This window comes from Cimex lectularius, unplaced genomic scaffold, assembly GCF_000648675.2.
Source record: "Cimex lectularius strain Harlan isolate CLEC.00 unplaced genomic scaffold, Clec_2.1 scaffold66, whole genome shotgun sequence".
NCBI classification, from domain to species: domain Eukaryota; kingdom Metazoa; phylum Arthropoda; class Insecta; order Hemiptera; family Cimicidae; genus Cimex; species Cimex lectularius.
Genome location: NW_019392701.1, coordinates 1,063,862 through 1,091,704, shown reverse-complemented (window position 1 = coordinate 1,091,704; position 27,843 = coordinate 1,063,862). Strand labels below are relative to the sequence as shown.

At 31.7% G+C, this 27,843-nt stretch overlaps 2 protein-coding genes across 8 annotated transcripts in view; one reads left to right on the top strand and one right to left on the bottom strand.

Moving 5' to 3' along the window:
- Nucleotides 1-238: 238 nt before the first annotated feature.
- The window catches only part of LOC106668905 (sodium/hydrogen exchanger 10-like), a 38,448-nt gene continuing 10,843 nt past the window's right edge, over nt 239-27,843 (bottom strand). For 2 of the 7 annotated variants that reach the window (XM_014398072.2, XM_014398070.2), the window contains 22 exons: nt 26,447-26,736; nt 25,395-25,569; nt 24,258-24,371; nt 16,266-16,436; nt 13,716-13,950; nt 13,493-13,655; nt 13,214-13,371; nt 13,043-13,151; nt 12,770-12,919; nt 12,129-12,352; nt 11,394-11,604; nt 11,093-11,308; nt 9,281-9,482; nt 8,578-8,688; nt 8,009-8,169; nt 6,341-6,472; nt 5,734-5,898; nt 5,310-5,447; nt 3,741-3,938; nt 3,397-3,666; nt 2,810-2,980; nt 239-1,418 (listed from right to left, as the gene is read on the bottom strand). In XM_014398072.2, coding sequence (XP_014253558.1) covers nt 498-1,418; nt 2,810-2,980; nt 3,397-3,666; nt 3,741-3,938; nt 5,310-5,447; nt 5,734-5,898; nt 6,341-6,472; nt 8,009-8,169; nt 8,578-8,688; nt 9,281-9,482; nt 11,093-11,308; nt 11,394-11,604; nt 12,129-12,352; nt 12,770-12,919; nt 13,043-13,151; nt 13,214-13,371; nt 13,493-13,655; nt 13,716-13,950; nt 16,266-16,436; nt 24,258-24,371; nt 25,395-25,569; nt 26,447-26,736 — 4,685 coding nt within the window. In that variant the 3' untranslated portion in view covers nt 239-497. The other 5 variants (XM_024226161.1, XM_024226159.1, XM_024226157.1 and 2 more) reach the window with 5 other exon arrangements.
- Nucleotides 18,521-23,319, top strand: LOC106668906 (nischarin-like). The gene is made up of 3 exons (XM_014398074.2): nt 18,521-19,236; nt 21,085-21,499; nt 22,506-23,319. Exons 1-3 carry the CDS (start codon nt 18,796-18,798, stop codon nt 23,024-23,026), a joined length of 1,377 nt encoding a protein of 458 aa, XP_014253560.1. The 5' UTR covers nt 18,521-18,795; the 3' UTR covers nt 23,027-23,319.

Below are 27,843 nucleotides of genomic sequence, written 5' to 3'. Positions count from 1 at the left end.
TTTTAGAAATGCAAACCATGAAAACTGAATGTGTTTTTGATTTTGTCAAAAAATTAAAAATGTAATTCATAATGTAAACTAGCAGATTTATCTTGTGATTGTTTTTTTGTTTTTCAAATTAAATAGAAATGCCATAAAAACATGCCCCTGATAGCTTAACAAATCCCATATTTTATAACAAACCAATTTTGGATATAAATCCTGTAAACATTTTTTTTTAATTGGCAAACATTTATTATTTGGCAAATGGTTTATTTATTAAGTCCTTCTTTTCATTGGTTCTTCAATATTTTAAAATGTTTTAAACTGGACATAAGTATTTATATGTCAAAAGGAACACTAAATGGCGAAACAAACTTTTGGTTTTGATTTCATTCAACAATAGGGTTGTAATGTAGACAAAATTTTTCATAATCATTGTTGACTAAACTATTTAAATAAACTAGATGTTATTTTTTATTAATTAAAATTTTATTTGTACTCCATTTTTTTTAAATTCAATTCTCTTTTGATTGCTTCTTGCCTCGCCCAGATGGAACAGATTTAAGCTCTAAATCTGAACCTTCACTTTTTGATAAGGAATCTGTGGAAGTGTTTTTATTTAGATTGTGCTTTTTTATTGAAGCTCCAGACAATGGAGAGGTGTCGGGTGTACTATCATTACTTGATGTTTCTTCATTGTCTTCAACATCAACAGGATATGGATTGGTGGTAAATTGTTTGGCCGCAGAATGATCCATCTTATGGGTGGAAACTATGAAGTTTGGGGAGACGTGTTTTCCCATCTTTATGTCCTTTTCTGTCTTGTGCTGCAACTGCTTATATAAAGAAGTACTATCATGGCGATCATGATCAATACCAATAATCTTTTGTTCAGGATAGCCTGTTTCGTCAACTAGGTGCTTTACATCTTTAGCTTGCAAATCAGTCTGCACATGTTTCGATTCTCCTTTTATACGTATTAAAGTAACTAGAGATTCCTCAACCTCAAATGTTTTCACTTTAACATAGGACTCTTTTGAATTTATAGAATCATCCAAATTATCATCAGAAGCCAAATGATCAGCTTTTTTAATTGCAGTTTTCTTCTTCCTTGGAACTTCTACAGAACATACTTTGTCTTTTGATGAACAAGTTCTTTTGTATTCATCGGTTAAACTAGTTTTCTCTTCCTTTGTTCTGAATATTTTTCTTGCTCTATTAGGTATTTTTGACTTTATCTTGTCACATATTTTTGATCTGATGCCTTTCATCTTTGACTTTTTCAGCACCATATCCTCTTCAAAGCTACTGTCACTGACTATATCGTAATCATACACCTGTTCTGTTCTTCTTCTGCGTTTTTTTAGTTGCAAATGGGGTGTATGTTTTGATTTCACAGTCGGTTGCATATCATCTTTTACAGATTCGCCCTCACTCTACAAATCAATTAACTTTAATCCTGCAAATACTTAATTTTTATAGTGTATTTTAATAATTTATACCATTTGTTGGTTTATCTCAAATTTAATATCTGGTCAAAGTGAAAGATTTTTCTCTATAAAATATTGTCCTTTCAATAAAGTGAAGGGTTTAATTTAAACTATCAGAAAGTAAATTGCATGTATTATACCTACAAACTATTTAAAATACTTTAATAAGTTGAAGGCATAATACATGTAATTTTCTTTTTATGTTTATAAGACTTAGTTGATTTAGAGAATAAAAAGTTGGCTAAAAAAGTTCCTTGTGTCATTAAATAAAGAAATATAAAATTTCAATATAAATTTTCAAGAGATCCTAAAAAATCTGGTGTTATAAATTTATAGTATATTATATACATATACAAAAAGGAAGTAGTAGCAACAAATACATTTGTGTCATATATGAGGAGTGAATTTTGACACATAAAACTTAATGAGACCAATAGTAGGACCCACATTAGCACATGTGTAATATTAACAAACAAAAAGCAAACAAATTAATGCTTGGCCCGATAAGTGAAATTAGGTTTCAAAATTTAATGAAAAAGTTTCTTCCAAAGAATCCAAATTAATTGATTAAAACACTAGTACACAATTTTTCAGCATCTTGCCTAGTCTAATAACCAAATCTAATTTTTTTGTGACTACTGACTGATGATAAATGACTACTATTTTTTAATTAATTTGCTTGTATTATAGAACAACAAACACTAATTATTTCAATTGGAAGCTCTCTAAACATAAGCTGAACTAAACTTAACAATAAAATACAACAAAAGTTGCTAACATTAAGTTTGTTGTAAATTCATTCATATTTAAAATTTCAAAAACCACAATTAAACAATCCACTGTTTGATCAAGCTTGATTTTTAATAACTTTTATGAATGAAGTAGTTATAATTTGTTACACATTACAGTCAATAACTCTGATGTTAACATTTATTTTTATTTTATTTTCTCTGTGGAGTCAAGTAAAATCTTGTTAATGTTTGTTTGCTTCTGTATGTTTTCTTAAACAAAAATTATGTACACCACCATCTTGATTCATTAAGTCAATACTTTCCTCTAGAGGTTTGCATATAATATACTTTATTATCTATATTGGAAATAACATTTTGTAACTTCCATGTGCTTTGTTTCTCCAGTTAATTCTTACTTTTGTAAAATGTTTTATCACTTGCCACAATAAAAGTGGTTAGTCTACTTCTAATAATCACATTTAAAAATTATTATATTCTTTAAAATTGTGTGAGGATAATAATATCTATTTTATGTATGAAATTTATTAACATCAATTTAATTGTTAAGATTTTGAGAATTCGTTATTTATTTGGGCTTGTGGGTACCTGTTCGTCAATATCTTTAATATAGGTGATAGTTGAATCTTGATTTCTCCGAACATGTATTGTTTCCTTGATTTGAGTCTTTTTTTCTGATGGTAAAGCATAAGATGTAGTTGGCATTGTAGAATCAATTCCTTTAATGTTCGGCATATAATCTATGAACCCAACTTTTTTCTACAAAAGAAAATTATAATTGCAGTCATTTGTTTTAATTAAAACGTTGTATTTTTCTGTTTTCACTCTCAGTTTACTAAAACAGCAGGTGTTCTTTGTGTTGTTTAAATGAAATTTTAATTAAAAAAAAAAGAAAGTTGTTTCATATATGATTTGTTATTTTTAGAAAACAACGCAAAGCTGATTTTTTTATTATTATAGAGTAGAATGGCAATAAATTCAAATAAGGATTGAAATCTACTTATAATTTTGTTAGAATGTGATTAAAAATGTGAAAAAGCTTCAGTTTTAGGAAAAATTTTACAAAATGAAACAGAAAGTGTACAAAGATTAAGCCAAGTTATAATCTGATTTGTACTATACTTCCCTACTGTTCTGTTTTTCTATAAAAATTTCAGACTTGTAAAGAAACTTACATGGATACCAGCTCGTTTTTGGAAAAATCGTTGACTGCTCGCTGAATCCAATTTCCATCCGCTATTTTGCCCGTGAGGACATAGTTTGGTAGTGGAATCTACTACAGAGGCATCAGAAAGAATTTCCATGGTCTGTAAAGGTGGGTGCGAACGGTAATGATCTTTGAAAATTCCTTCAGGACCTAATATATCATTCTGATCGGCATGCACATTTGGAATAATTAATAGGCGAGTTTCATAAGTTGTGTCATATTTCCAAGTGCTGTGATCCTGTAATCCAAATTCAAGTTTTCAACAGAGATTTTCTCACCTTACAATTGTGAAAAAGATTGAATAATATTTACTGGCAGAATTATCTTGTGAACAGATCTTGGAACATAAAATGGTCCAAAAAAGACTGCTCTTGTAATGCCATCCATTATTACACCTTCAACTAATATGACATCGTCTACTTTATCAGTTATATTTATTGTCGTTACTCCTGACAACATTGGAACAACAGACCTTTGTAAATATAGCAATAATTTTTCTCGTAGCCAACCCTAAAAATAAAAACAGCATGCTTTTTATTCACCATTGTTAACTTTATCCTCATTCGTATCACAAAATTTGTCATATATTAGGTTGTCTGGAAAATAATGCAGGTTTATAGTTATAAAATAAAAACAACTAAATAAATTATTTTAAATTTTTTTATTAATCACTCTCAATACACTTCTCCCAACATGATGGCAATTTCTCTACACCCTCTAAATATAATTTTGAGTCTTTATTATTAACAAATTCTGTGAATGCATTTTCTAACTACTTTTGATCAATAAATTTTTTATGATGTAAAACTTTGTTCAGGATCTGAAAGTATGGTAGTCAGTAGGTGAGAGGTCTGGAGAATAGGGAGGGTGAAGCAGAACTCTTAATCAGAACCTACAGTTTTCATGTTGTCGTGACGAGGGGTCAAGAGTTGACTTATAACAGAATTGGCCTTTTCTCATTGACACTAGAAGCTTTTTGACCAAAGATGGTTTCAATTAATTTCAGGTGTATTGCTTCAATCTGAGAACAATACATTTTGGCATTGATTGTTTTGCCAGAATTCGATGCCAAGAAACTAGTCGATCAGCCCAAATGAAGCACTCCAAAGAGACACCATCACTTTTTTGATGAGTTTGGGGCTTTGGAAAATGTGGTGCTGCTTCACCTTTGTGGTCCACTCTTCAGAAGAGTTCTCTATGATAACTGCTGTTATCGTAGAGAATCCACTGCTCAAGACAAGTAACAATTCTATTCAGAAAAGGTTTGTTTCTGTTTTGGCAAGAAGTCTTGTGCAAATTTCATAATGATGAATTTTTGGCAGACGCTTAATGCATGAGGAACCCATCTTTTGAGCTTTTTCACCTTTCCAATTGCCTTAAGGAGGTCAGCAACAGTCAATTTGCTACCTGAAAGATTGTCTGCAAGTTCTCGAAAGTTGTTCTGTGATTTTCTTTGACCAAAGCCGAACATCATCATCTAGGGAGGAAATCCTTCCACAACGACCTTCTTTGTCTTAAAGACTAAAGTCTCCCTCTCAAAATTTTCTAAACCATCTCATTCACACTGTCATTGCCCCTGACTTCATTAGTGTTTATGGCCATCTGAGCACCGTTCTGAGTTTAAACTCGTAAAACGAAATTACACAAAAATCACGCATTGACATCTTAGCAAAGACTGAATTATTCCCAAGTAACGAAATGCTACTGAGGTAAACAAACATTTTTGCTTGGGAGTAGATTAAAAATTGTTGACGTTCATACAAAAGAATAATCCATCAAATGTACACAGATTATTTTACAAAGAGTAATTGAAAGAAAATATGAAAACCTGCATTATTTTCCAGACAGCCCAATAGTTAATGATTTTTTTTAAATTTGTACCTGAAAATGTGTGGAATATTGTAACAAAATTACAGCGATCTTTATTCCAATAGATTTCCACACTTTTGATTGCATGAGACCCGAATCTTCAGAGTCATGTAGAACTGCTTTCATTATTTTCCAGGGTATATAATACACCTACACGTAATTTTATTATTCTTAGTACATAAAATAAACCAATCTCATTAATTAACAAATATAAGATAGCACAAGTTGTTGTTTAAGTTATAGTACAAATGTACATAACTTAAACACAAAAACAAAAATTAAAGCAAAAAAACACTGAGTGTAAAGTAAGTGTTATGACAATACTTCTTGCCAACTTTTGATTTTTGACTAGAATCTAGACTAGACTAGAAAAATCAATGACTAGAAATTTATCTGTACCAAAATCATATAAATACTTATTTAAATGTGTTCTTACTTGAACTGCAGTTTCACAAAGCACGTCCATATCATATCTTCTCCCAGTGACCATACCAGTTTCACCAACCAAATTTCCAGATACAACATAGTCTTCTTGTGGCAAATCAAATTTTAAATTAGTGAAAAAATCACAGTTAGGAAGAATTCCATATTTATTCGTTTGCTAAAATATATTAAACAATACTTTAAACAAGAACTTTTCACATAATTATTTAAGCACTATTTCATGTTAAACCATAATAAATGTTTTATTGTTTCACAAGACTGAAATAGAGGTTGTTAGTTTGTATTAACCTATAAATATGTGAAGGATGGCATGATAAAACAAGTGTCAAAAATCACATGTAAAAAATATTTGTTACGATTATTTCTCATGTGTCATCTTTATAAGATTTTCTTGAAAAAATTTGTTTGCTTTCAGCCATTGCTTTCATATTTACCTTTTCTTTTATTTGAAAAAAAAAACAAAAATTGTCGTGTTAAGTTGTTAAAAGGAGTTGCTAAACTATAGACAAGCTTGAAATGAAAGGTTAAAAATATGAGGCTATTTATTTTGGGCTTATACTGACTAAAACTAGAGTGCATGTAAATAACATCCAATTTACCTCAATTATGTTAGATGATGGCCGGTAATAACTTTTAACTAAGCCAGATACCAAAACATACAATCCAACCGGGTCATCTCCATATTTTATTATAACATCTCCAGTATCATAACTTGAAAGCCTTGAATGATGCTAAAAATAAACCAAATAAAAAATGAACTTAACAATTATATATCTAGAATACAAATAAACTGACAATTATTTATATCGCTGAGTTAAGTGAAAGATTCTTGTGTAATAAAACAGCAAATAAAATAAAACAGCATTATATTATGCGTTTTAACAGTAAATCTTAAGGTTAGTTGTGGAGTTAGTTCTTTTGGTGGAAATAAATGGAGTATTTTCCACCCAAATTTAACTTTACTGTGATGTGGTTCTTTTTGTTCTGTTTTATTTTACGGTATTGTTTAAGGAGTTGATGATGGGTGGTGGTTTGCAAATCGGTAAACTTATGCTGAACCAGCATTGGGTCACTTATTGGGTCCATCTTCATTCGCAGGTTTGTTGAGCTATTCAAGCATGTTTTGACATTGCACCATCTTAAGTGAGGAACGGAGTATTCCTAAGATTAACTCGCTTATGATGGCGCAATAAGTGACCCAATGCTGGTTCATCATGATTGTCTGAGGAACAGTTAGATATCAATAAAACTTTAAAAGTTACAAAATGAAGTCTGCGGAAAAAAAATTTAATTTTTACAAAGTTGCTGAGTCTAATAGATATTTTTCTTGTTAGATTTATCTTTGAATACTGTGGGATGAAGCACATCTAGTTTGGATGTGACACATCCCACCACTGAAGATGGCAAAATGCTGTAATGATGTAATTATTTCATCATTATTTATGAATTTATTTTATTTATGACCAAAATAAATAAAATAATGGTTACAGAATTATCTGATTTTTTTGTTATATTATTTGGAGATGAGTATCATATATGAACATAATTTAACTTGTGTAAAATGTGTTAAATAAATTGTTTATAAAAGTTGTACAAACTTCTTCAATTCACTAGTTTTCGTGGTCAGCTTGACCAATCGGTATTGTAATATCTTTTACAATCGGTTTTTAATTGAGATAAAAAAGTCAATGGCACAAGCAGGATTCGAACCCATGATCTTTGGCTAGATACGCCGCTGCTCTACCACTCGATCCACTCGGACACCAACTTCCCATCTCAACCACACCTTTTGAATTTTCCCTCCTTTTTGCCATTTTTCAAATGTCGTGTAATCGGATTGGATTCTTGTCAACAAATGAAATGGCCTCGGAGAGCTTTAGTGAAGATATACTTCATTTTAACTTATTCAATTCACTAGTTCGGGTGGATCGAAGTCACGATAGCTCAGGTGGTAGAGTTGCGGCGTATTTAGCCGAAGGTCGTGGGTTCGAATCCCACTCGTGACATTGACTTTTTTATCTCAATTAAAAACCTTAATTGAAAGTTGTATAAACTATTTATCTTTGATCAAGTAAAAAATTATTGTAAAAACTGAGTATAAACTCTGTCTCTACTTATACAATTAATACATAAAAATGTATATAAAAAAGATAGAATAGTGCATACATTATAATTTGTTTAAATCTATGGGAAAAAAACGTGCAGAATTTACCATAGACAAATTAAAACATCTTTAAAACTACACTACGATCAAAATTAATTGTTACCAGAAGGAAATCTGAAGTGTCATGATCACCATGAAGCCAAGGTATTTCTCTCAAAATGAAGTCTGGCGGACATGGATTCACAACTGAAATGTCTCTTAATTTTTTCCTTATGAGGTCCAGTGAGGATACCAATACTTTGTTCTCTATTGCATCCAAAATTCCTAATTAAAAAAAACTTAATTTGTAAAACAACTTCTCAATTTAAAACTTAATGTGTTTTGATATTTATTTTATCACTGGCAAGAGCCTTAATGTGTTTTGATATTTATTTTATCACTGGCAAGAGCCTTAATGTGTTTTGATATTTATTTTATCACTGGCAAGAGCCCTTATATCATTTATGACATTCACTTAAGCTAAAAAAAGTATGGTACTCTTATAATCTAGAGAAATAAAAACTATTTTATGAAAGTAGTTAAATACAAATAGATTTTGATTCAGCTGGACAAAATGCTGGAAAATAATAAAATATAAATGGCTGGATAAATGCCCTTTTCGTTTGACAATACAATGGTTACAATAAATAAATTACACTAATAAAATAATTTATTAACTATAATTTTTTTTACCTTCTTCTTTTAGATCATTTAAACAGTCTGACATAATATTTATTATATGGCGAATTGCATGTCGAGTTTTCATGGTAATTGCAATTGCAGGACGATCTTTCTGGATTAATCCTACAAAAACCAAAATGTAAAACAAATGTTTGGAGATTCTCCTGCATGTTACACTACTAACTGTGAAGCATATCCTATTAATGTGTGGACTATTAGCACTGTAGGAAAGGTGTGGTCTATTCTCAAGTTTTAATGCCTTGAGTGTTTTGAGTATGAGTTTGGATTGGTCTATGGTGGAATATAAGATACCCTACACATCCATCGAAGTTGGTTAGTTGATAACAACATAAATGTTATATATACATTGTTTGAAAGTTTATGTTTTGTATGAATGTATTTATAAGTGTGATGATTGGGGGAGGCAGTTGAGTAACCTGAATTAGGTTAGTTAAATAGTAGTATAAATGTGTGTTTTTTGATATGTGTTGTTTAAACTTTACCATCACATGTACAAGGGTTAAATATTTTATGAGAGATAGCGACATCCCACAATTTCAATTTAAAATAACAGAAAGCCCTCTTAAGGGAGCACCTATCTCTTCTACTGTTAAAACCACCAGCAAGACACAAGAAAAAATAAACACATATACATGTGTGTAGTGTACATCTATGAGTTTGATGAATTATGAATTAGTTATTTTGCAATGTTTACCAAGGTCTTTTGTAACTTTTAATCTGTCTGCCTCTAGTACTCTTCTTAAGTTGTTGTAAACTGTTTCATTGCAGACAACATGCGCAAGAAATTTCATGACTCTTTCTTGTCCAACAAGAAATGCCTTTCCAATGTCATAGCTTTTCATCAGACTATCATCCATTTGTCTGTCAATAACATTTAGTAGCTTAGGGATCAATGCCTAAAATTGAATTTTCAACTCTTTAATAATATACACTTCATTCAACTAAACATATTTCTAGTTTACTATTTGAAAGAACAATACAGGTTTCATTTTATATCCAAGGATAAGTTACTACATAGTTAAATAAGCATGAAATGCAAACTATAGTTAACTGTTTCATTCCAAGAGAATTTTTTTATATAAAATATTTACCAACTGTACGTAATAATACATTTTGTAATTTTATGGATTTATCATTCACGTTGACAATACATTATGTCTTGAGAGGAGTTAGCAACCATTGCTGTTCTCCAAACTTTACTCAAGGATTAGTCCTTGGCAAAGAGGTCCCATATTTTTTATTATTATTATTTTTTTTTTTTTTAAAGCCCATTTGTAAGTATGTCGGGTTCGAATGCAGGGCCGCTGGATTCAAACCCGGTACCTTTACCGTACAGTGATGAGCGCTGTGTCAAAGACTAAACCTTGTGGCCACCGACGCCCCCTGAGGGTCCATATTACACAGTGGGGAATATTAACTATGATTCTGAAGACTTTGTATTGGAATGACTGAATTTGTTGGATGTTGGTAGGTTTAGCAGTGTCCCATAGTTCCAGTACATATGTCCAAATCAGTTTGAGTAGTGTTTTGTAGTTTTTTTTTGTCGGCGGGTTAGATTTGCATCCAAGCAGTTTACAGGGTAGTGCAAAGCATCTGTTCAGCTCTTGTTTTATTTGTATGTGTTGGTTCCAGGTTAAACGTGCGACAAGATAGAATCGAATGTAGTGTACACAGTCAGTTTTAGGGATAGGAATGTTGTTGAAGAAGTTTGTGAGGGGTTTTGCTTTGGAAAGTAAATGTAATATGGTTGCATTTGTTTTCATTCATCTTTATCCTCCAAAGTTTGCTTCAATCGGCTATTTGTTGGAGCTCCTCCCAGGCAATTGCAGGATCGGGTTCAGAGAAAAGTTGTCTGAAAAGGATGCAAAGAGAGTAGAGGGTTTAGTCCGAGTACACTGCCCTGAGGCACTCCGCTCCCACAGGAGTTGGAGTAGACCAACCCTTGGTGAACAAATAATCATTCTATGAGGTAGGAGTGAAGAATTAGGTATAAGGTGTTTGGAACAACACACTTTAATTTGTATAGGAGATTGTCATGCTGCAGTCAAGATAGGTCCCCATACATCCAAGAGAATAAGAATTAACAGGTGCAGATTATACAATACCCTGATAAACTTACAACTGGCAAGAAGGCTAAAACCCTGTACAAAAGAATTAATAAATTAATCCATAAAACAAACAAAACATTATAAATATATTTTTTATTTAAACTACATTAGTTAATTCACATAATTATTAAAATAAAAAGATTTTTGTTTTGTTTTATGGATTATTTTATAGTTTTACAAGTTTTTTTAAAGTTTGTATAAAACTTGCTTACAAACAATATGATTATTAGAGACTGGATCAATGTAAACTTGTTTTTTTTTTTTAAATTGGCTTTTAATAAATAATTCCCTGACAAAATAATGAGATTTTAGGTATTAAAGAATCAGCTTTTTTTCAGTTTAAAATATTAGCAATGTAGTATTTTAATGTGCAATTTAATGATAGTATTTTCTCTTACCGTCCAAAAAATATACAAGCGTGCAGCACGTAAGAGGAGTAAGGTTTTCAGAAATAGTATAATATCGTATGATTTGAGAACATTTAGCACTTGTTTCATATCAATGGAAGTGTCTACACACATTGTAATTTCACTTCCTCTTATTAATATGCCAACAGCAAATTCTACTTTATTCACATGACTCCGGAAGTACTGAACAAAACCAATACCTAAAACCTGCAATCGATTAATTATATAGTATTCAATTATTGCCATTGACAAAAATAACTTTATTGAAATCTATGATTTCAGATAAACAAACCTGGATCCAAAATTCTAACAGAAATATGCTAAAAAACATAAAATCAAGTATTTGGGCATAGAAGGCAAAAGCATCATGATCTCCAAATTGGTTTTGAAAATAATACAACATTGTCAAATGTAATAGAATGGCTAAATCAAACATTGCAAGTGAAGCCATAATTATCTGAAAAGTTCTTGAAGTACATAAGCGAAAGCACATTGCTCGGATGCTGGAAACAAGTAACATAGATATAGATTAACAACATACAGTACACATAGATGAGAACTGTGAAAAAAATGTATCTAACTTTAAACAGAAAAATGTTAACATATATTTTATATAACAATTCATATTAATTTTTATTCACTAATTTCGTGGCCCGCTTGACCAATTAAATCATTACAATTAATTAAGGTTTTTAGTTGAGATGAAAAAAAGTTAATGGCACAAGAGGGATTCGAACCCACGACCTTCAGCTAGATACGCCGCTGCTCTACCACCTGAGCTATTGTGACCTCGATCCGCTCGGACATCAACTCCCCCTTCTCAACTCATAAGGTGAGGTTGAGAAGGGGGAGTTGATGTCTGAGCGGATCGAGGTCACGATAGCTCAGGTGGTAGAGCAGCGGCGTATCTAGCTGAAGGTCGTGGGTTCGAATCCCTCTTGTGCCATTAACTTTTTTTTCATCTCAACTAAAAACCTTAATTGTATTAATTTTTTTGATAGCAAATATATCACATATTTATACTAACATATTGGTTGGAATAAATCGATGTTGTTTTGATGTAACTGTTAGCAAATGTCCAAAGCATGACTTCATGTTTTTCAATATTTTTGATCCTTCTGTTTGAATTTTTAAATCCACTGCTCTCAGCATTGGATCTTCTTTTGTAACAGCACCATCAATTAAATTAGTCAGTATTCTAATGCCCCTTCTTGATAGAATTCCCAGATCATATTGACGCCAGTATGAGACCTGTCGGGTAACAATGCATTCCTTTTATCTTGTCTTCCTCTTTAACCAGTTTATGTTCAAATATGTGGGTCACCCAGTCACGAATAATTTGGATCTTGGTATGTGTGACGAAAAAAACAAATTCAAGTTTTACTGCCAAGCTTTCATCATAATTTAAAATCATCATCAGGGTAAAACAATCCTAAATATGACTACAAATTTACATAATTAAGTTTTTAATAGATGGTTTGCTTTCGTTCATAGACCATGGTTTAAGTAAAAATTTATTTATTTAATTTTATTATTAAAAAAATTTAAAAAAAAACAACTAACACTATTGCAAAAATTTTTTCATCTAGACCATACCAAGATCCAGATTACTTGTGAGTAAAAATGTGGTCAGTACATCTAACTCTTTAAACAGACACCCAGTCATACCAATTGAGCCTTTAAAATGCGATGTTTTGCTTCTAAAGTCATATCATCAATTTCTTTCAAGGACGGTGGGCACAAAGTGTGGCCTCCACAATCTGGACAACTGAGCAAACGAATTTGAAAGTCATTTCCTATATCATCATCATATGTACCCTGAAACATTAAAAAAAGAATAATTCAAGCTAATTATTATATTTTATGAAATGTTTATTGTCCACAAATGGAATTATTCTCCACAACAATTTTATTAATTATTGTAAAAAAAACAACACATACATGTCCTTTCATTTTCTTTCGATATGGATGTCCAATTCTAGTTATACTTTCAACAACTAGCCAATTAGCATCTGCGATAATTCTATCCAGTTTTAGGGAAAACATTGCTCTAAAACATGATGACAAGTTTGTTAGCTTGAATAATGGAATCCTTAAACAATAATTAATTACTTTTCTCTGCAGGCATTGATTTGTGCTACTGCCATGTTCATATTTACACGTTTTGTTCTCGATAAATCATACAAGCCTAGCACACTAAGTAAAAATCGCATGAGAAATGAGTTTAATAACAGTGACAATATAACAATTAGTGTGGAATATGAAAGCACCTACAAAATAAAGCAGAGATATAATCATGTTTACATTAAATTTAAAAAATATACAATAATAGTCCTGTTTCAATGTTTTATTCATTGCTAATTTAGGATAAATTAAAAACTATGTTTTTACCCTGTAGCCAAATTCATTTTGATAATGAGCTGAATACAATACTGCAAGCAACAGAGAGGGCGACCCTCTATAAATGCCCCAAACTGAAATGACTATACTTCTCCATGATAATTGCGGACCAGATTTCCTTAGCACAGGGCTTGCAAGTAAGTAAATCATAATCCTGGAAAAAATGGTTTTTACTGACATTAAATTACTGAAATGTATTTCAAAACTAACTTACCTGGCTACAAGACATAGTATATACAGTAGAATAACATATCCAATGTCAGTTACTTGAGGATAGTGGTTGTCATAACCTAGGCGAATGCCAGCCATAACAAATATAAGGGTTTTTGTCAAAAATGAAATATACTCCCAAAAGTTGTTTGTATATACTTCAGTCTCAGGGCTAATTTTTATTTTAGTTGAGCTTAACAAGATACCAAAAAGTACAACAGCAAGTACACCACTTACACCTGAAAATGTTTTATAATTCTATAAGGTAGTCCCAATGAAATTATATGAACAAAATGAAAATATTGTGATTAATTTGCATTTATTAATTATGTATTAAATTTATTGTTATTAATGTAAACCTTGGTGTAGAACAAGTTGTAAACAAGAAAGAAAATTAATACGTTGCATTGTAATATTCAGTTGCCTGGAAAATAATGCAGGTTTTCATGTTTCTGTTAATTACCCCTCTAAATAATAAACTGTTTACATTTGATGGATTATTTTGTATGAATGTCAACACTTTTTTTATCTTCTTCCAAACAAAAATGTTTGTTTACTTCAGTAGCATTTTGTTACTTCGGAATAATTTAGTCTTTACTAAGAAGTTAACACGTGATTTTCATGTAATTTCGTTTTACTAGTTCAACTCAGTCAGAACGGTGCTCAGATGGCCATAAACACTAATGAAGTCAGGGGCAATGACAGTGTGAATGAGATGGTTTTAGAAAATTTTGAGAGGGAGACTTTAGTCAAAGACAAAGAAGGTCGTTGTGGAAGGATTTCCTCCCTAGATGATGATGTTCGGCTTTGGTCAAAGAAAATCCCAGAACAACTTTCGAGAACTTGCAGAGAATCTTTTAGGTAGCAAATTGACTGTTGCTGATCTCCTTAAGGCAATTGGATAGGTGAAAAAGCTCAAAAGATGGGTTCCTCATGCATTAAGCGACTGCCAAAAATTCAACATTATGAAGTTTGCACAAGACTTCTTGCCAAAACAGAAATAAACCTTTTCTGGATAGAATTGTTACTTGTGATGAAAAGAAAATTCTCTCTTGTCGATAATAGCAGATATTCAGGACAGTGGTTCGACAAAGGAGAAGGAACAACACTTTTTTTCCAAAGCCCCCAACTCATCAAAAGAGTGATGGTGACTCTTTGGAGTGCTTCATTTTGACTGATTTACTTACTATAGCTTCTTGAATCCTTGTGAAACAATCAAGAACGAAATATATTGCTCTCAAATTAAAGCAATGCACCAGAAATTGGTATTACTGAAGCCATATTTAATCATTGGGAAAAGGCTGATTCACTTACACCACAAGGTTTGGCCTCCATGTCTCATATGTGACATCACAAAAACTGTCTCATTAAGAGGTTCACCCTCTCTACAGTACAGGCCTCTCGCCTAAGAACTACCATTTTTTCAAGCACCTAGACAATGTTTTACAACATAAACAAATTTATTGATCATAAGTCGTTAGAAAATGCTTTTACAGAATTTGTTAATCATAAAGACTAAAAATTCTATTCAGAGCGTATAGCAAAGTTGCCATCACATTGGGAGAAGTGTATTGAGAGTGCTGGAGAGTATTTTAACTATTTAACTCTAATAAAAAATGTTTAAAATCATTTATTTAATTGCTTTTGTCTTATCACCATAAAGCTGCATTATTTTCTGGACAACCGAATATATTAATTAAAGGGTTTTTTTAATCAGTTTCAGTACCATTCATTATATTTACACATAAGTTAATTTTAAACACAAAATTTGAGATAAAAAGCCAATGTCTCAAATGGGATTTGAACGCACAGTCTTTTGATCTAACCACTGGAGCCACCATGGGTTCGAATCTCATCCGTGACCTTGGCTTTTTATCTCAAATTTCATGTTTAAAATTTACTAATATATTAATTAGATTATCATTTAGTAGAAATGTTACATTCTATTTCCTAAGAGAGTTGTCTTTACAGTTTCTCTTATGAATCCTCTAGTTTAACAGTGTACAGAACACCTCTTCCTCAAAGACATCAATTTTTTGGAAGTAAGAGTAAACATTTTATAACGAAAATCAAAAACACCATTTATTTAATAATAATCAAACAGAATTCACACAATTTTGATTAATTAATTAATTTTATTTTTATTTTATTTTTAATTTTTTTTTTTTTAACGAGGGTTTGCAACAGCAGAAGTTATATCAACCTTCGGGGTGCCGGTGTTTTTGAAAAAAAGCCCATTTGTAAGGTATGTCAGGTTCGAATGCAGGGCCGCTGGATTTGAACCCAGGACCCTTACCTTGCAGTGATGGGTGCCAAGTCAATGCCTAAACCGTTGCGGCCACCGACGCCCCTTTGATTAATAATATTTAAATTTTAGAAAACAGTAAAAGGTTAATTAAATTAAGGTTAAATTGCCAATTTAGTATTACATAAATTCAAAAGCTATTATCATTAAGAAAATTTCCTTCCTGTGAATAATTTGACATTTCTCAAAGAATTCTTAAAAAATTAACCAAGTCTTACAAATCATTAACAAATATAATCATGATATTACCAATGATGTCAGCTATGTAATAAGCGAAGTATAACATTCCAATGGCAAGAGTCACTTGTGTTATATTATCATTATAGGCAAATTTGTAAGGATATCGAATAACTATTCCTAAAACAATTCCCATGATCGCTCCAAGTAGCTGCCATGCGAAAAGAGCTAGTACAAAACCGGCTGAAACAAAAAGCAAGTGATTAAGTTTGATTCTGTGATCAAGCAATATGGTCATTTCATTAATAATTATTCTGATTCAGATGAATATCAGCATAGTATCAATTTCATCGGCTGACTGGGTTCATCCTGTGAAAAATATAACAATCTAATGAGCAAGAAACTGAAGATAAGATGCATTTGCGAGATTATTCAAATGGCAGACTACTGTAAAATGAAAACTATTGTTACAGTCCTGTGTTACATTATTATAATTATTAACATTTGTGAAACTAGCGAAACTATTAATTTCCTTTGTATTTCCTCAGTCATACACTAATAAATAAAAATGAAAGGATTTTCTGTCAGAAATGAATTGATTCATTACAGAAATGACTGTGATCAGTATTAACAATTGACTTTATAAGTTTTCTCAATGATTTAAAGCTCCAAATATAGTACACATTTATATTTGCATTACTGAAAACAAAAGAGCTTTTTATTATATATTTATTTATTATTATTTATTATATATAATATAATATATTTATATATCTTTTTATTATTTATTTAATTATATAAATGATCCTGAATATATAGAATGCTTCAAAAAATGCAAAAACATTTTAATTAATGGACCAATATTGTGGTATCCTGATTTTTCAAAAGAATTCCATCTTACGACAGACGTAAGCAATGCTGCTATAGGCGCTGTTTTAAGCCAAAATTTTGATAATGCTGATTTACCTATCGCTTACCCGAGTCGTACCTTGAACGAGAGCGAATGCATCTTTCCACAATTGAGAAAGAATTGCTAGCAATGGTCTGGTCAGTCAAACATTTTAGACCGTATCTCTACTCAAGACATTTTACCATCTTTACGGATCATAAACCGCTCCAGTGGTTATTTTCGATCAAAGAACCAAATTCTAAACTTATGAGATGGCGGCTCAATTGGAGGAATACGATTATGATATCAAATATAAAAGTGGCAAGGAAAACACTGTTGCCTATGCTTTAAGTAGAATACAATTAAATATGACCGAAGCCAACACAGAAGATAAAGAAATCGATGAAATGCTGACACAATTTTTTGAACAGTACCCAGATATCGCGAATGAAGTTTTCGATAACCCAGACGACCTAGTGGATAATCAATCTCTAATAGTTAATGTTGACGAAAACCCCTTTAATTTTGATCAATCAGAGAGCGATGGAGAAACAATTCATTCTAATCGTAATGGGAACACTCAAATTGAGATACCAATACAGAATGCACAGTAAATCACGGAAAGAACCAAATAATAATCTCAACCGTCGAACATAACCCGGCTGAAACAAAAATATTGAATTTATTTAACAACAAGAAAAGGATAATATGCCAAATTTCTAAAAGTAATCTGGAAAAAGATATAGTTAACTTTGTAAAATCTTTCATTACACCAAAAAAGAGATATTACATTTATTTTTAAAATGATATATATAGAGAGAATTTTATTTAACCGTAGCAAAACATTTGAAAGATTCCGAAATTGATCTATTGAAATGTACTAAAAAATTGATTGATGTCATTGATGAAAACGAAGTACAGAGCATTATAGAAAACTAACACACAGGGAAAACCAATCATTGTGGAATAGAGGAAACTGAAGCAGCCGTTAAAAGACTATATTATTGGCTTAATCAACGGAAATCAGTACAATCCTATTTGTAAGCTAGCCTCTTCTGAAACCACATAAGAATGTCTGAAGGACCAGTAGGCAACCATCGCAACAAGGATGTAAATGGCTGGTTTTTGAAGAGACCATCTTGCAAATTCTTACCCACTTTGAACTAAACGGCCAATTTACTTAGCTAAAGATTTGTGCAGCCCTAATGATGGTGCTGTAACTAAGCTCAATAAAACATCAGTTCTGTTAAGCATCCTAATTTTTTTCTCCTGCTTGCATTGCCGTTAGTGTATAAGTTATTTTTAGCAGGTTGCTTTGTAATCTACCGGATTTAACGATGATATGAAATTTCAACATCGAAAATTCGTAGCGGCACGATGAATCGATCCAAAAGAATATTCTCTCGATTCTCTTCACTGTCAATCACTTTTGTGTTAAGGAACGGATTATCTGTTATCCTGTACTTTATAATCCCCTAAAAGGTTTTTGGAGATATTACTCAGTAGTGACTAACATTGATTTCAGTGTTGCAAAGTATATGTTAAAAGGTGCGCCGACCGACAGTGGCCTATTCTGAGCACCCTGTAACAAATGTAAACGAGTTGCATGTAAAAATCATGTTCAGAATTCAGCATCGTACTGTACAAATCGAGCTTTCACCCTTTATATGCGAATAGAAAGCATTTGGACTGATATTCGAGAGTTGTTGGAAAATGGCCAGTTGTCTGTTGACCCACCAAAAGGACTGGAGCATCGACATACCTCGCGTCGAAGAGAAAGACGGTGTGACATACTACGTGATCAACGTGAGGGTCGGACCTGTGAGCTGGCAGGTCCAACACAGATACAGGGAATTTTCCGCTTTGCATGCCACGTTGGTCAACGATCATGGCATATCCAAAGATATTCTTCCACCCAAGAAAATGATCAACAAGAATCCGAATTTTATTGAGAAACGTAGAACCGACTTGGAAAATTACCTTTCCAGTATACTCAGCTTACTGCTCCTTACACTACCAAAACCTTTGTCTTATTTCTTGGATTTTGATAAGTACGATGTCATTGTTATACTACAGAAATTTATGTCGAATATTTCCAACGACTCTTGCTACAAACTGAAACCTACAGATGATTACCATTTTCAACTCATTCAGGTAACCCTTTAATTAGTTCTAATTGTTTTTATAAATATGAATGAATGCGGTTTTATTTAGTGTCGCAGAATTTGGTCAAATATTGACCACTCATACAGTTACAGATAATATATACAATTTTTTTCTACATTCATTTATACTATATTTGTGTAATTCAAATTTATACAATGTTAGCGAGAGATAGAGTGAGAGGGAGAAAGAGAGAGAGAGAGTGAGAGTGAGAGAGAGATTGTAAGAGTAAGAGAGTAGTAAGAGTAATGAAAGAGAAAGAAAAATGAATGAGATACATTGATAGAGAAAGCAAGAAAGAAACAGTGTGTGTGTGTGTGTGTGTGTGAGATTGAGATGATAGAGAAAAAGGGAGCAGAAAGAAAGAGAGGGTGGGAGGGAGAAATATTTAGTGAATAAGAGAGAAAAAAGAGAGCACCCAAGTGTTCATTCTATATCCCTCTCTAATGATGCAATGAAGACATTGAAGCAACTATGTTACATGATTTTTTTACAACAAAATAATTTCCTTATGTGGATGTATACTCGTTTCAAGAGAGAAAGAAGCATGCTTTGCTGTTTGTCTTTCTGAATCATTTAATCATTTGAGGAATCCTCCTTTTTGTTATGGGGTGAGGTAAAAAAAACATTGGCAAAATTTTTTTTTTTTACCAATTGAAACCATCCTTATGGTTTGGTAGCCCCCAAATCATGGGTCAAAAAATCAAGATCTTATAGGAAATTGAACGCTGAGTAAAAAGGATCTTAAAACCCTGTGGATTTCTTCATCAAATTTGCGAAAATTATTGTAGTTTGGACTTAACGTAAAAGGTGCAAAGACATCACAGCTCAAGGAGGGTATTGAACTGTGATTAGCAATCAAGTTTATTATTAACAAACGATTTTTTTTTTTGAAAGAATAAAATGTAATATTTATTAAAAGATATGTACAGTTTCAAAATTTATTAAGTAACCCCTTCAGATTTATTGTACATTAATTCATACAGTGTGGAATAGCCATTAGAAACAGTGATTTTTGAATTGTGTGAAAAGTAATAAATTTGCCAAAATTGGGATGCTTCATCAATTGGACTTGAGTTGGTCTAATCTGATGGAGAATTCTATCATTGACAAGGTTTGTTTTGGAATATTTTTAATAGGGGTGCATATTTTGAAATTATTGTTAAAAATGTCAGAAACTGAATTTTTTGTGCCCCTACCTTCCTAAATTTTAAAAATCATGAAAATTGTAATTCTCAACCAACCAGGCTGATATTAGTCTCATTTGACACTGAATTAAATGTATTATGAATATTGTTTTGAGTTGTTTTAAGGTAGTAGTAGCGGTTTACTTACCATTTCAAAACTAAGATTTATTTTGTTAAATCCTAGGAAAGGAACTGAGGCTTTCCTTCCAGACCCAGGTTTATAGGGCAGGCTTTTTTACTCAGCATTCAATTTCGTATAAGATCTTGTATTTCTGTCCCGTGATTTGGGGCCACTCAGTATATTCAACATTTCCTGTAAATTAATTTGTGTCTTTCTCTTTTTGCATGCCTATTGACTGCAAAACCTAACAGAGAACTGTAATACTTCATAATAAATATATTTCATCATTTTAATTGCATTACCTTTTTGCCCTAATTTTTATAGATCTGTCACACAAATCAAAATGACTGGTTTTAATTTTTTCAACTACTGCCTAGTTCATTTATTTATTTTTGCTTTATTTAACGCATTAGCCATTTAGCAATAATGAAAATCCAATTTTTATTGTTGTTTGTTAAATACATGATGTAATTAATAATTACACTTCTTAAATTTAGTAGTATTATTAACATATTTTATTTATATTTTTAGGTCCATGCAATCAGTGAGAGGTTAAAACTTCCATGTCCACCAGTAAACATGGTTGGGTTTCAGCATGATTTCAGTGTTATACTTGATTTTTGTAGCAATCTGCACAAAGTGACAATAAGTGAAGTTAACAGCTCTGTCGGCTCCAGCAATATAAATAAATCTATGCTATATTTTGAACTTTCATCTTTTAAATCATTGAGAAAACTTGTTTTGAACAAAATAGATCCTGTTAATTTAATAAAAGCTGAAGATCTCAGGCAAAAGTTAGAATATATAACTGTGATTTGGTGTGAACTGAAGCAAATATGTGATATTTTACTGTGCGATACGCTTCACAGAAGCACAATTACTGAAGCGAACAGTTGGAACAAGCTTGTCGAAGCCGATTTCAGCCATAACAAAATAGAAATAGTTGGTTAGTAATTAGTGCTTATTTACTTGACAATTATTAAGCCTTACTAGATTAAATAAAATCAAAAGGTCCTTACAGTTTGATTACTTTTTTAAACTGTTAGCACACATGACAATATAGTCAACATAAATATATAAACTGAACTTTTTTTATTGCTGTAATTTTGAGAAAAATGACAACTAGGAATTGCAAATTGTTATATATANTTTTAATTTTATACGGTATAAGATCAGCATATATATACAGAGTTCTTCTGATGCACTAACCTTCAAATAAATTTGACACATACAGACTGGCAATATTTTAACCAAGAATCAATGCTATGCACCATTAGTAATTTGTTTGCAATTGTTTTCTGCATAAATTAATTGAAACATCTTAACATTAAACTTATTAATACTATAGTATCAGTAGTGGATTTTTTGTTTGCAAGATTAAATTACCAATTAAAAATGGCATGTGATCATATGCCTAGTTGTGCTGAGAAACATTAATTTTGGTATCAATTACTACCAGTTTTAATTATATAACTAATTATGTCATAGCTGACAGATTTGTAGAAAAAAGGTCTTGCCTCTTATTGCTATCTGCCAAATGTATGAGAGAATGTGAGTGATATATTAATTTCAATTAATGATACTTATGGTTGCGTATCACCATTTGCTTCCAGTTATTACATAATTACGATTCTAATAAGAAATAAAATATCTTACTTTATGAACAGTTGTAATCTTGGTAAAAACCGTTCTGAAAATGTTGAGTGAAAACATGAACCATAAACCTTAAATACAAATGCATGTACATATGACTTACAATTTGGTATTTATGGATACAGATTAAAAATCAACAATTAGTGTTTATGTTTTCAATATTACCTTTAAATTTTTGGGTTTTGAAGTTAGATGAACATAACATGCAACACGTACATTGCAAAATGTAACTGCCTGACTGCTTGAAATTTAATTGAATAATTTACTTCCATGATATTAATATTAATTTTTTATTTTAGATGACTCGTTAAAACTATTGCCGAATATAGAATCTTTAAGCTTAAGCTCAAATTTAATCTACCAAATGCCAAAAATTGAGGGATTGGACAACCTACAGCGTCTGTACCTTTCAAAAAACAGCATATCATCATTTGAAGGGCTTAACCTTAAGTTTTCCAAATTAGTTTTTCTTGATTTATCTCAAAACTGTATAATTTCCTTAAAAGGGCTTGAGTGTTTGTGTGAACTTCAAGGAATTAATTTAGGTTCAAATAAAATAGAACATATTAATGAACTCGATCACATGACAAATCTACAAAAACTTGAGTATATAGTTCTGACGGGAAATCCTTTGTCAACGGTTATTGATTATAGGGTGAAAATTTTGGAAAAATTTGGGGAACGAGCTTCAAAAATTTGTTTAGACAATGAACAAACTACTCAGCAGGAGTTAGACACGGTTGCAGTACTGCATGCAATCAGATTTGTAAAAGAAGGAAAATCTCCCAAAACATCAACTTTTGTGTCATATGCTCATTAAAATAGATGAGGTTGGTTTCATGTATAAGTGACTATTGTTATTAAAACATAATTTTATTTTTGTTTATTGTGTTATTCAGATAAAATAATAATAATATATTTTGTGATATGCATGAGTGTTCATGCTTCCAAAACTATGTACTACGAATAAGTATTGTGTAAATTCATTAAAATATGTAATAATTAGTAATCATTACTAATTTACTATTGCTGTGATAAATTCAGTTCTATGTAATATAATATTTATTATAAAGATGACAGTAAATCAATCCTCTAATAATCTATTTATATAAAATATTTATATACATGTATTTCTATAACATTGAACTTTATTTAATAAATAATATTTTCTAAGATTAATATTTGATACATTTAAAGTAATTATACTTTTTAAATAAAGTCTTGGTTGAGATGAAGCAAGCGTCACGAGCGGGATTCGAACCCACGACCTTCGGCTAAATACGCCGCTGCTCTAACCACTTGAACTATCGTGACTTTGATCCTCTCGGACACCAACTCCTCATCTCAACCTACAACCTTTCAAATTTTCCCTCTTTTTGCCATATTTTCAAAATATCGTGTAATCAGGATTTGATGCTTGGTAACTTATGAAGTGGCCACGAGGAGCTGTTAGCTAAGTACTTCCGTAATTATTTTATTAATCCATATATGCATATAGTCATAATTGACTGTATTAATTATTTTTAACGAGGGTTCACAACAGCAGAGGTTATATCAACCCTCGGGGTGCCGATGTTTTTGAAAAAAAGCCCATTTGTAAGTATGTCGGGTTCAAATTCATAGCTGCTGGATTCAAACACGGGACCTTTACCTTACACTGATGAGTGCCGTGTCAACGCCTAAACCGTTGAAGCCACCGACGCCCCTTTGATTAATAATATTTAAATTTTAGAAAACAGTAAAAGGTTAATTAAATTAAGGTTAAATTGCCAATTGATATATGTAATCCTAGAATAAAGATAAAATGCTAGTGACAATCAATTGACTGTGATTATCAAATTTTAATTTGGCCTAAATTTATAGCTATATTTTACTCTTCTGTCAAATTGGAAAGATTTTAGGTTTGTATTTTGTATTAAATAGTGTTTAAATAAAATAAACTCTTTGGTTACTAAAATAATATGTGCTTTTTATTCTTGTGTGCACTATTCTTTAAATGGTTTATCTTAAAAATAATAAAACTTACTGGCACAATAATAAAAGGACATTACCATTTCTCGAGCCAATTTCTTCCAGCTTCATGAGAAATGCGTGAATAAACAGAGAAATAGATAATGTAATCAATTGTTCGCCTTGTAGAAGTAACTGAAGTGGCCTCACTTGTCCTATAAAATAAAAATAATTCCATTATCATCTAAATAGTAATTATTTATAATCGAATGATGAAACCACATTACAAAAAAAAGGAAAAGGAAGATGATTCAAAATGTATTAATATACATATTGATATTACTAGCACAATATTCATATATTTAATTACTTATTTAATGTGTAAATAACCCGACATATGAAACAAACTTAAGCACATTGAAGGTGAAAACATTTATACAAGCAGCTGTTTACATTCAGTTCTTATGACTTAAGCAAAATTTTTAGAGAATAAAGCTGCTAATTTTTTTATAAGGATCATCCGTCAAATAAGGCCATCTTCATAGAAATTTTTAAAATACAGACTATTTTTTGTGGAGAGTGAAGGTCAAATATAAGAACACCTAGATAGTTTTGTTAGCATTAAATTATTTCCAAGTTTGTAAGATTGACTTATTTCATACCGTAAGTTTGATTTGTATTATTATATCAAGCGTACAGACAAATCCTGATAACTTTTGTGACAGTATTATCAATTTTTACAACAACAAAAAATTAAATATTACCAATGAAATCAGAATCCAAAATTATTGGGCCTACTTAGAAAGTATGATTAAGCCTAGTATGATTACTTTGCTGTTTTCAGGAAAAAACAAAAAGTACTTTGAAGTTTAGCCTCAGGTGATATTGGGCTGCAAAATAAGAGTACCTTTTTGCAATTATGAAATTTATCTTAGGTTTCTTTTGACGTCTTAATGGGTTTTATTTGTTCCTCCTTTTAAATTCAGATATTAAATATGATTGTTGGCATTTTGAATGATAGTTTGTAACATTCTACTGTCAACATTTGATACTATTAGTATTAAAGCTGTAATAGTACGGATGTTTTTAAAAAATCAGGGAATACAAAAATGTAACAGGCTTAAATGGTTTGTGAGGTTTAGTAATAGTCTTTTTTATTTAAAAAATTGTAATTTTTCCTTCCTCATTTGAAAAACAAGAAATTTTAGCTGTGAAAACAATGCCTGTATAAAACTTGCCTTGAGCTCCGCCTAAGTGAGCAATGGTTGATTCTGCTTGCAAAGGAGCCAAGACTACACTGAATCCGAATACTGCTTCAAAACTCCATTTGTTTCCAGCCCACAAAATAGGATATGCAAGGAATGTAACAATGGTACAATGCAAAATTGTTCCTGGTATTGCGAGCAACAAAATCTATAAAAATAAGTATGTTAAAAATATTTGACACCAAATACCTCAACAATTATTTCTTTTGCTAGGAAACTACAAAAGGTTAGCAATAGCACAAGCAATTATTCTGGCAAAGGTGTTAAAAAAAGTGGTCTGCTTGACCAATTAATATATTACAATTAATCAAGATTTTTAGTTGAGATAAAAAAGTCAATGGTACAAGCGGGATTCGAACCCATGATCTTCGGCTTGATACGCCGCTGCTCTACCACTTGAGCTATCGTGACCTCGATCCACTCAGAAATCAACTTCCCATCTCAACCGCACCTTTTGAATTTTCCCTCCTTTTTGCCATTTTTCAAATGTCGTGTAATCGGATTGGATTCTCAACGACAAATGAAATGGCCACGGAGAGCTTTAGTGAAGTATACTTCATTTCAAATCATTATATTCACTAATTTCGTGGTCCGCTTGACCAATTAATATATTACAATTAATCAAGGTTTTTAGTTGAGATAAAAAAGTCGAGCGGGATTCGAACCCACGATCTTCGGCTAGATACGCCGCTGCTCTACCACTTGAGCTATCGTGACCTCGATCCACTCGGACATCAACTTCCCATCTCAACCGCATATCATGGGTTCGAATCCCGCTCATGCCATTGACTTTTTTATCTCAACTAAAAACCTTGATTTAATTGATAATAGATGTTAACTTATACATAATTTGATTTATTTAGACTTTTGGCAATTAGGTGTCATTTAATAAAGTAGTATTAAAATATGCCATTGACTTTTTTATCTCAACTAAAAACCTTAATTAATTGTAAAGTATTAAAATATGTTGACTATTTTAAATCCTCGTTTTTACATTTTATGTTGTATTCATACTGTATACTTACATGTCCTATATTACGACCCAAAGAGTGATAGTCAATTCCATAAGCTGAGTGAAAGAGAGTTATTGGTCCAAATATGCCGATGATAAGCGAATAAGGCACAGTTGCTATTCCGGAGAAATAACTAAGTAAGGAAATCCATCTTAATGCTATTCCACATATAAAACCAAACAGCAGTATAAATGGCGTATAAAGAATTGGAATAGCAGTGCCAAATAATAGTCTTGCTATGGTTGCAGATGTAAGCACAATTGCTATAAAGAGAATATCATAATTTCCTTTTTCCTGATATCCTAAAAAAAGAAAATTATACATAAACAAAAGTAAAACAATTATTTATATAATATAGGGTTCCGTGGTGATCAAGTAGTTATGGTGTCCTACTTGCATTTGACATGCTAACAGTTCTGGGTTCAAAGCCTCCCTGACGTAGTGTAAGTTAAAATATATGTATTGAAAATAATCATTAACATAAGGCAATAGTGTAAAGAATTGTGGATTTTTTTATGCAGCTATAAATCTGACAGCTCACCAACCCAATAGGGAACAAATGTTTCACAAAAATCTGAAGGATGTAAAAATATGACAATCAAATAGCTCCAATAAATAACAAAAAAGAGTGATTTTTAAGGGAAAATTGCCTTATATCATGATAGAGCTCATTGGGTTGAGGGTCACCATAAAATTGGGGTCACATCAACCAGATGGACTTTGTATTCCTTAAGCTGGAGGGCCATTGACAAATTACCAGGGAGCTGTGTAATGGGAATTCCCTCAAATTACAAGGTGTGTGTATCCAGGTCATGACTAACCCTTGCGAGAAGACCATCATACCAAATTTTGCTTTTCCTTCCCTTCACCCTCGCTGGGAAATAAATGTAAAATGGGAAGATTGGAAAAGTAAAAACTATAAGTCAGTCAATGAAACTCAGTCGGACACTCATTCAGCCTGAGTCAGCCATACGGAGGGTGAGTGAACACACCCAATCAAGACACGACATCAACTGTCAAGGGTCAAGACAAATTGATTACAATTGACAGTCCAATTCAAAATGAGTTGTCTGTCAATTCTAGGATGCAGCAGAAATGAGGATGGATTCAGTCAGCAAGACTCAGTTGAGGAATTCGTGAGAGGATACACTCAGTCCAAGACTGATGTTATCCAAACACTACTACAATCTAGAACAGAGTCCCTTACTAAAAATGGTGCAAAGCCGAATCATGTTTGAGTAACATCAGACACCCATGGGTGTAGACGGACCCAGTAGATGACCCAATGCTGGTTCAATGTATGATTATAAACTTGTAGACCAACATTCACAACCAGCTAGAGGATTATACTAATTTTTTTACCGATATATGGCACATTTTTTTGTATTATAAAATATGAATTAACAGGA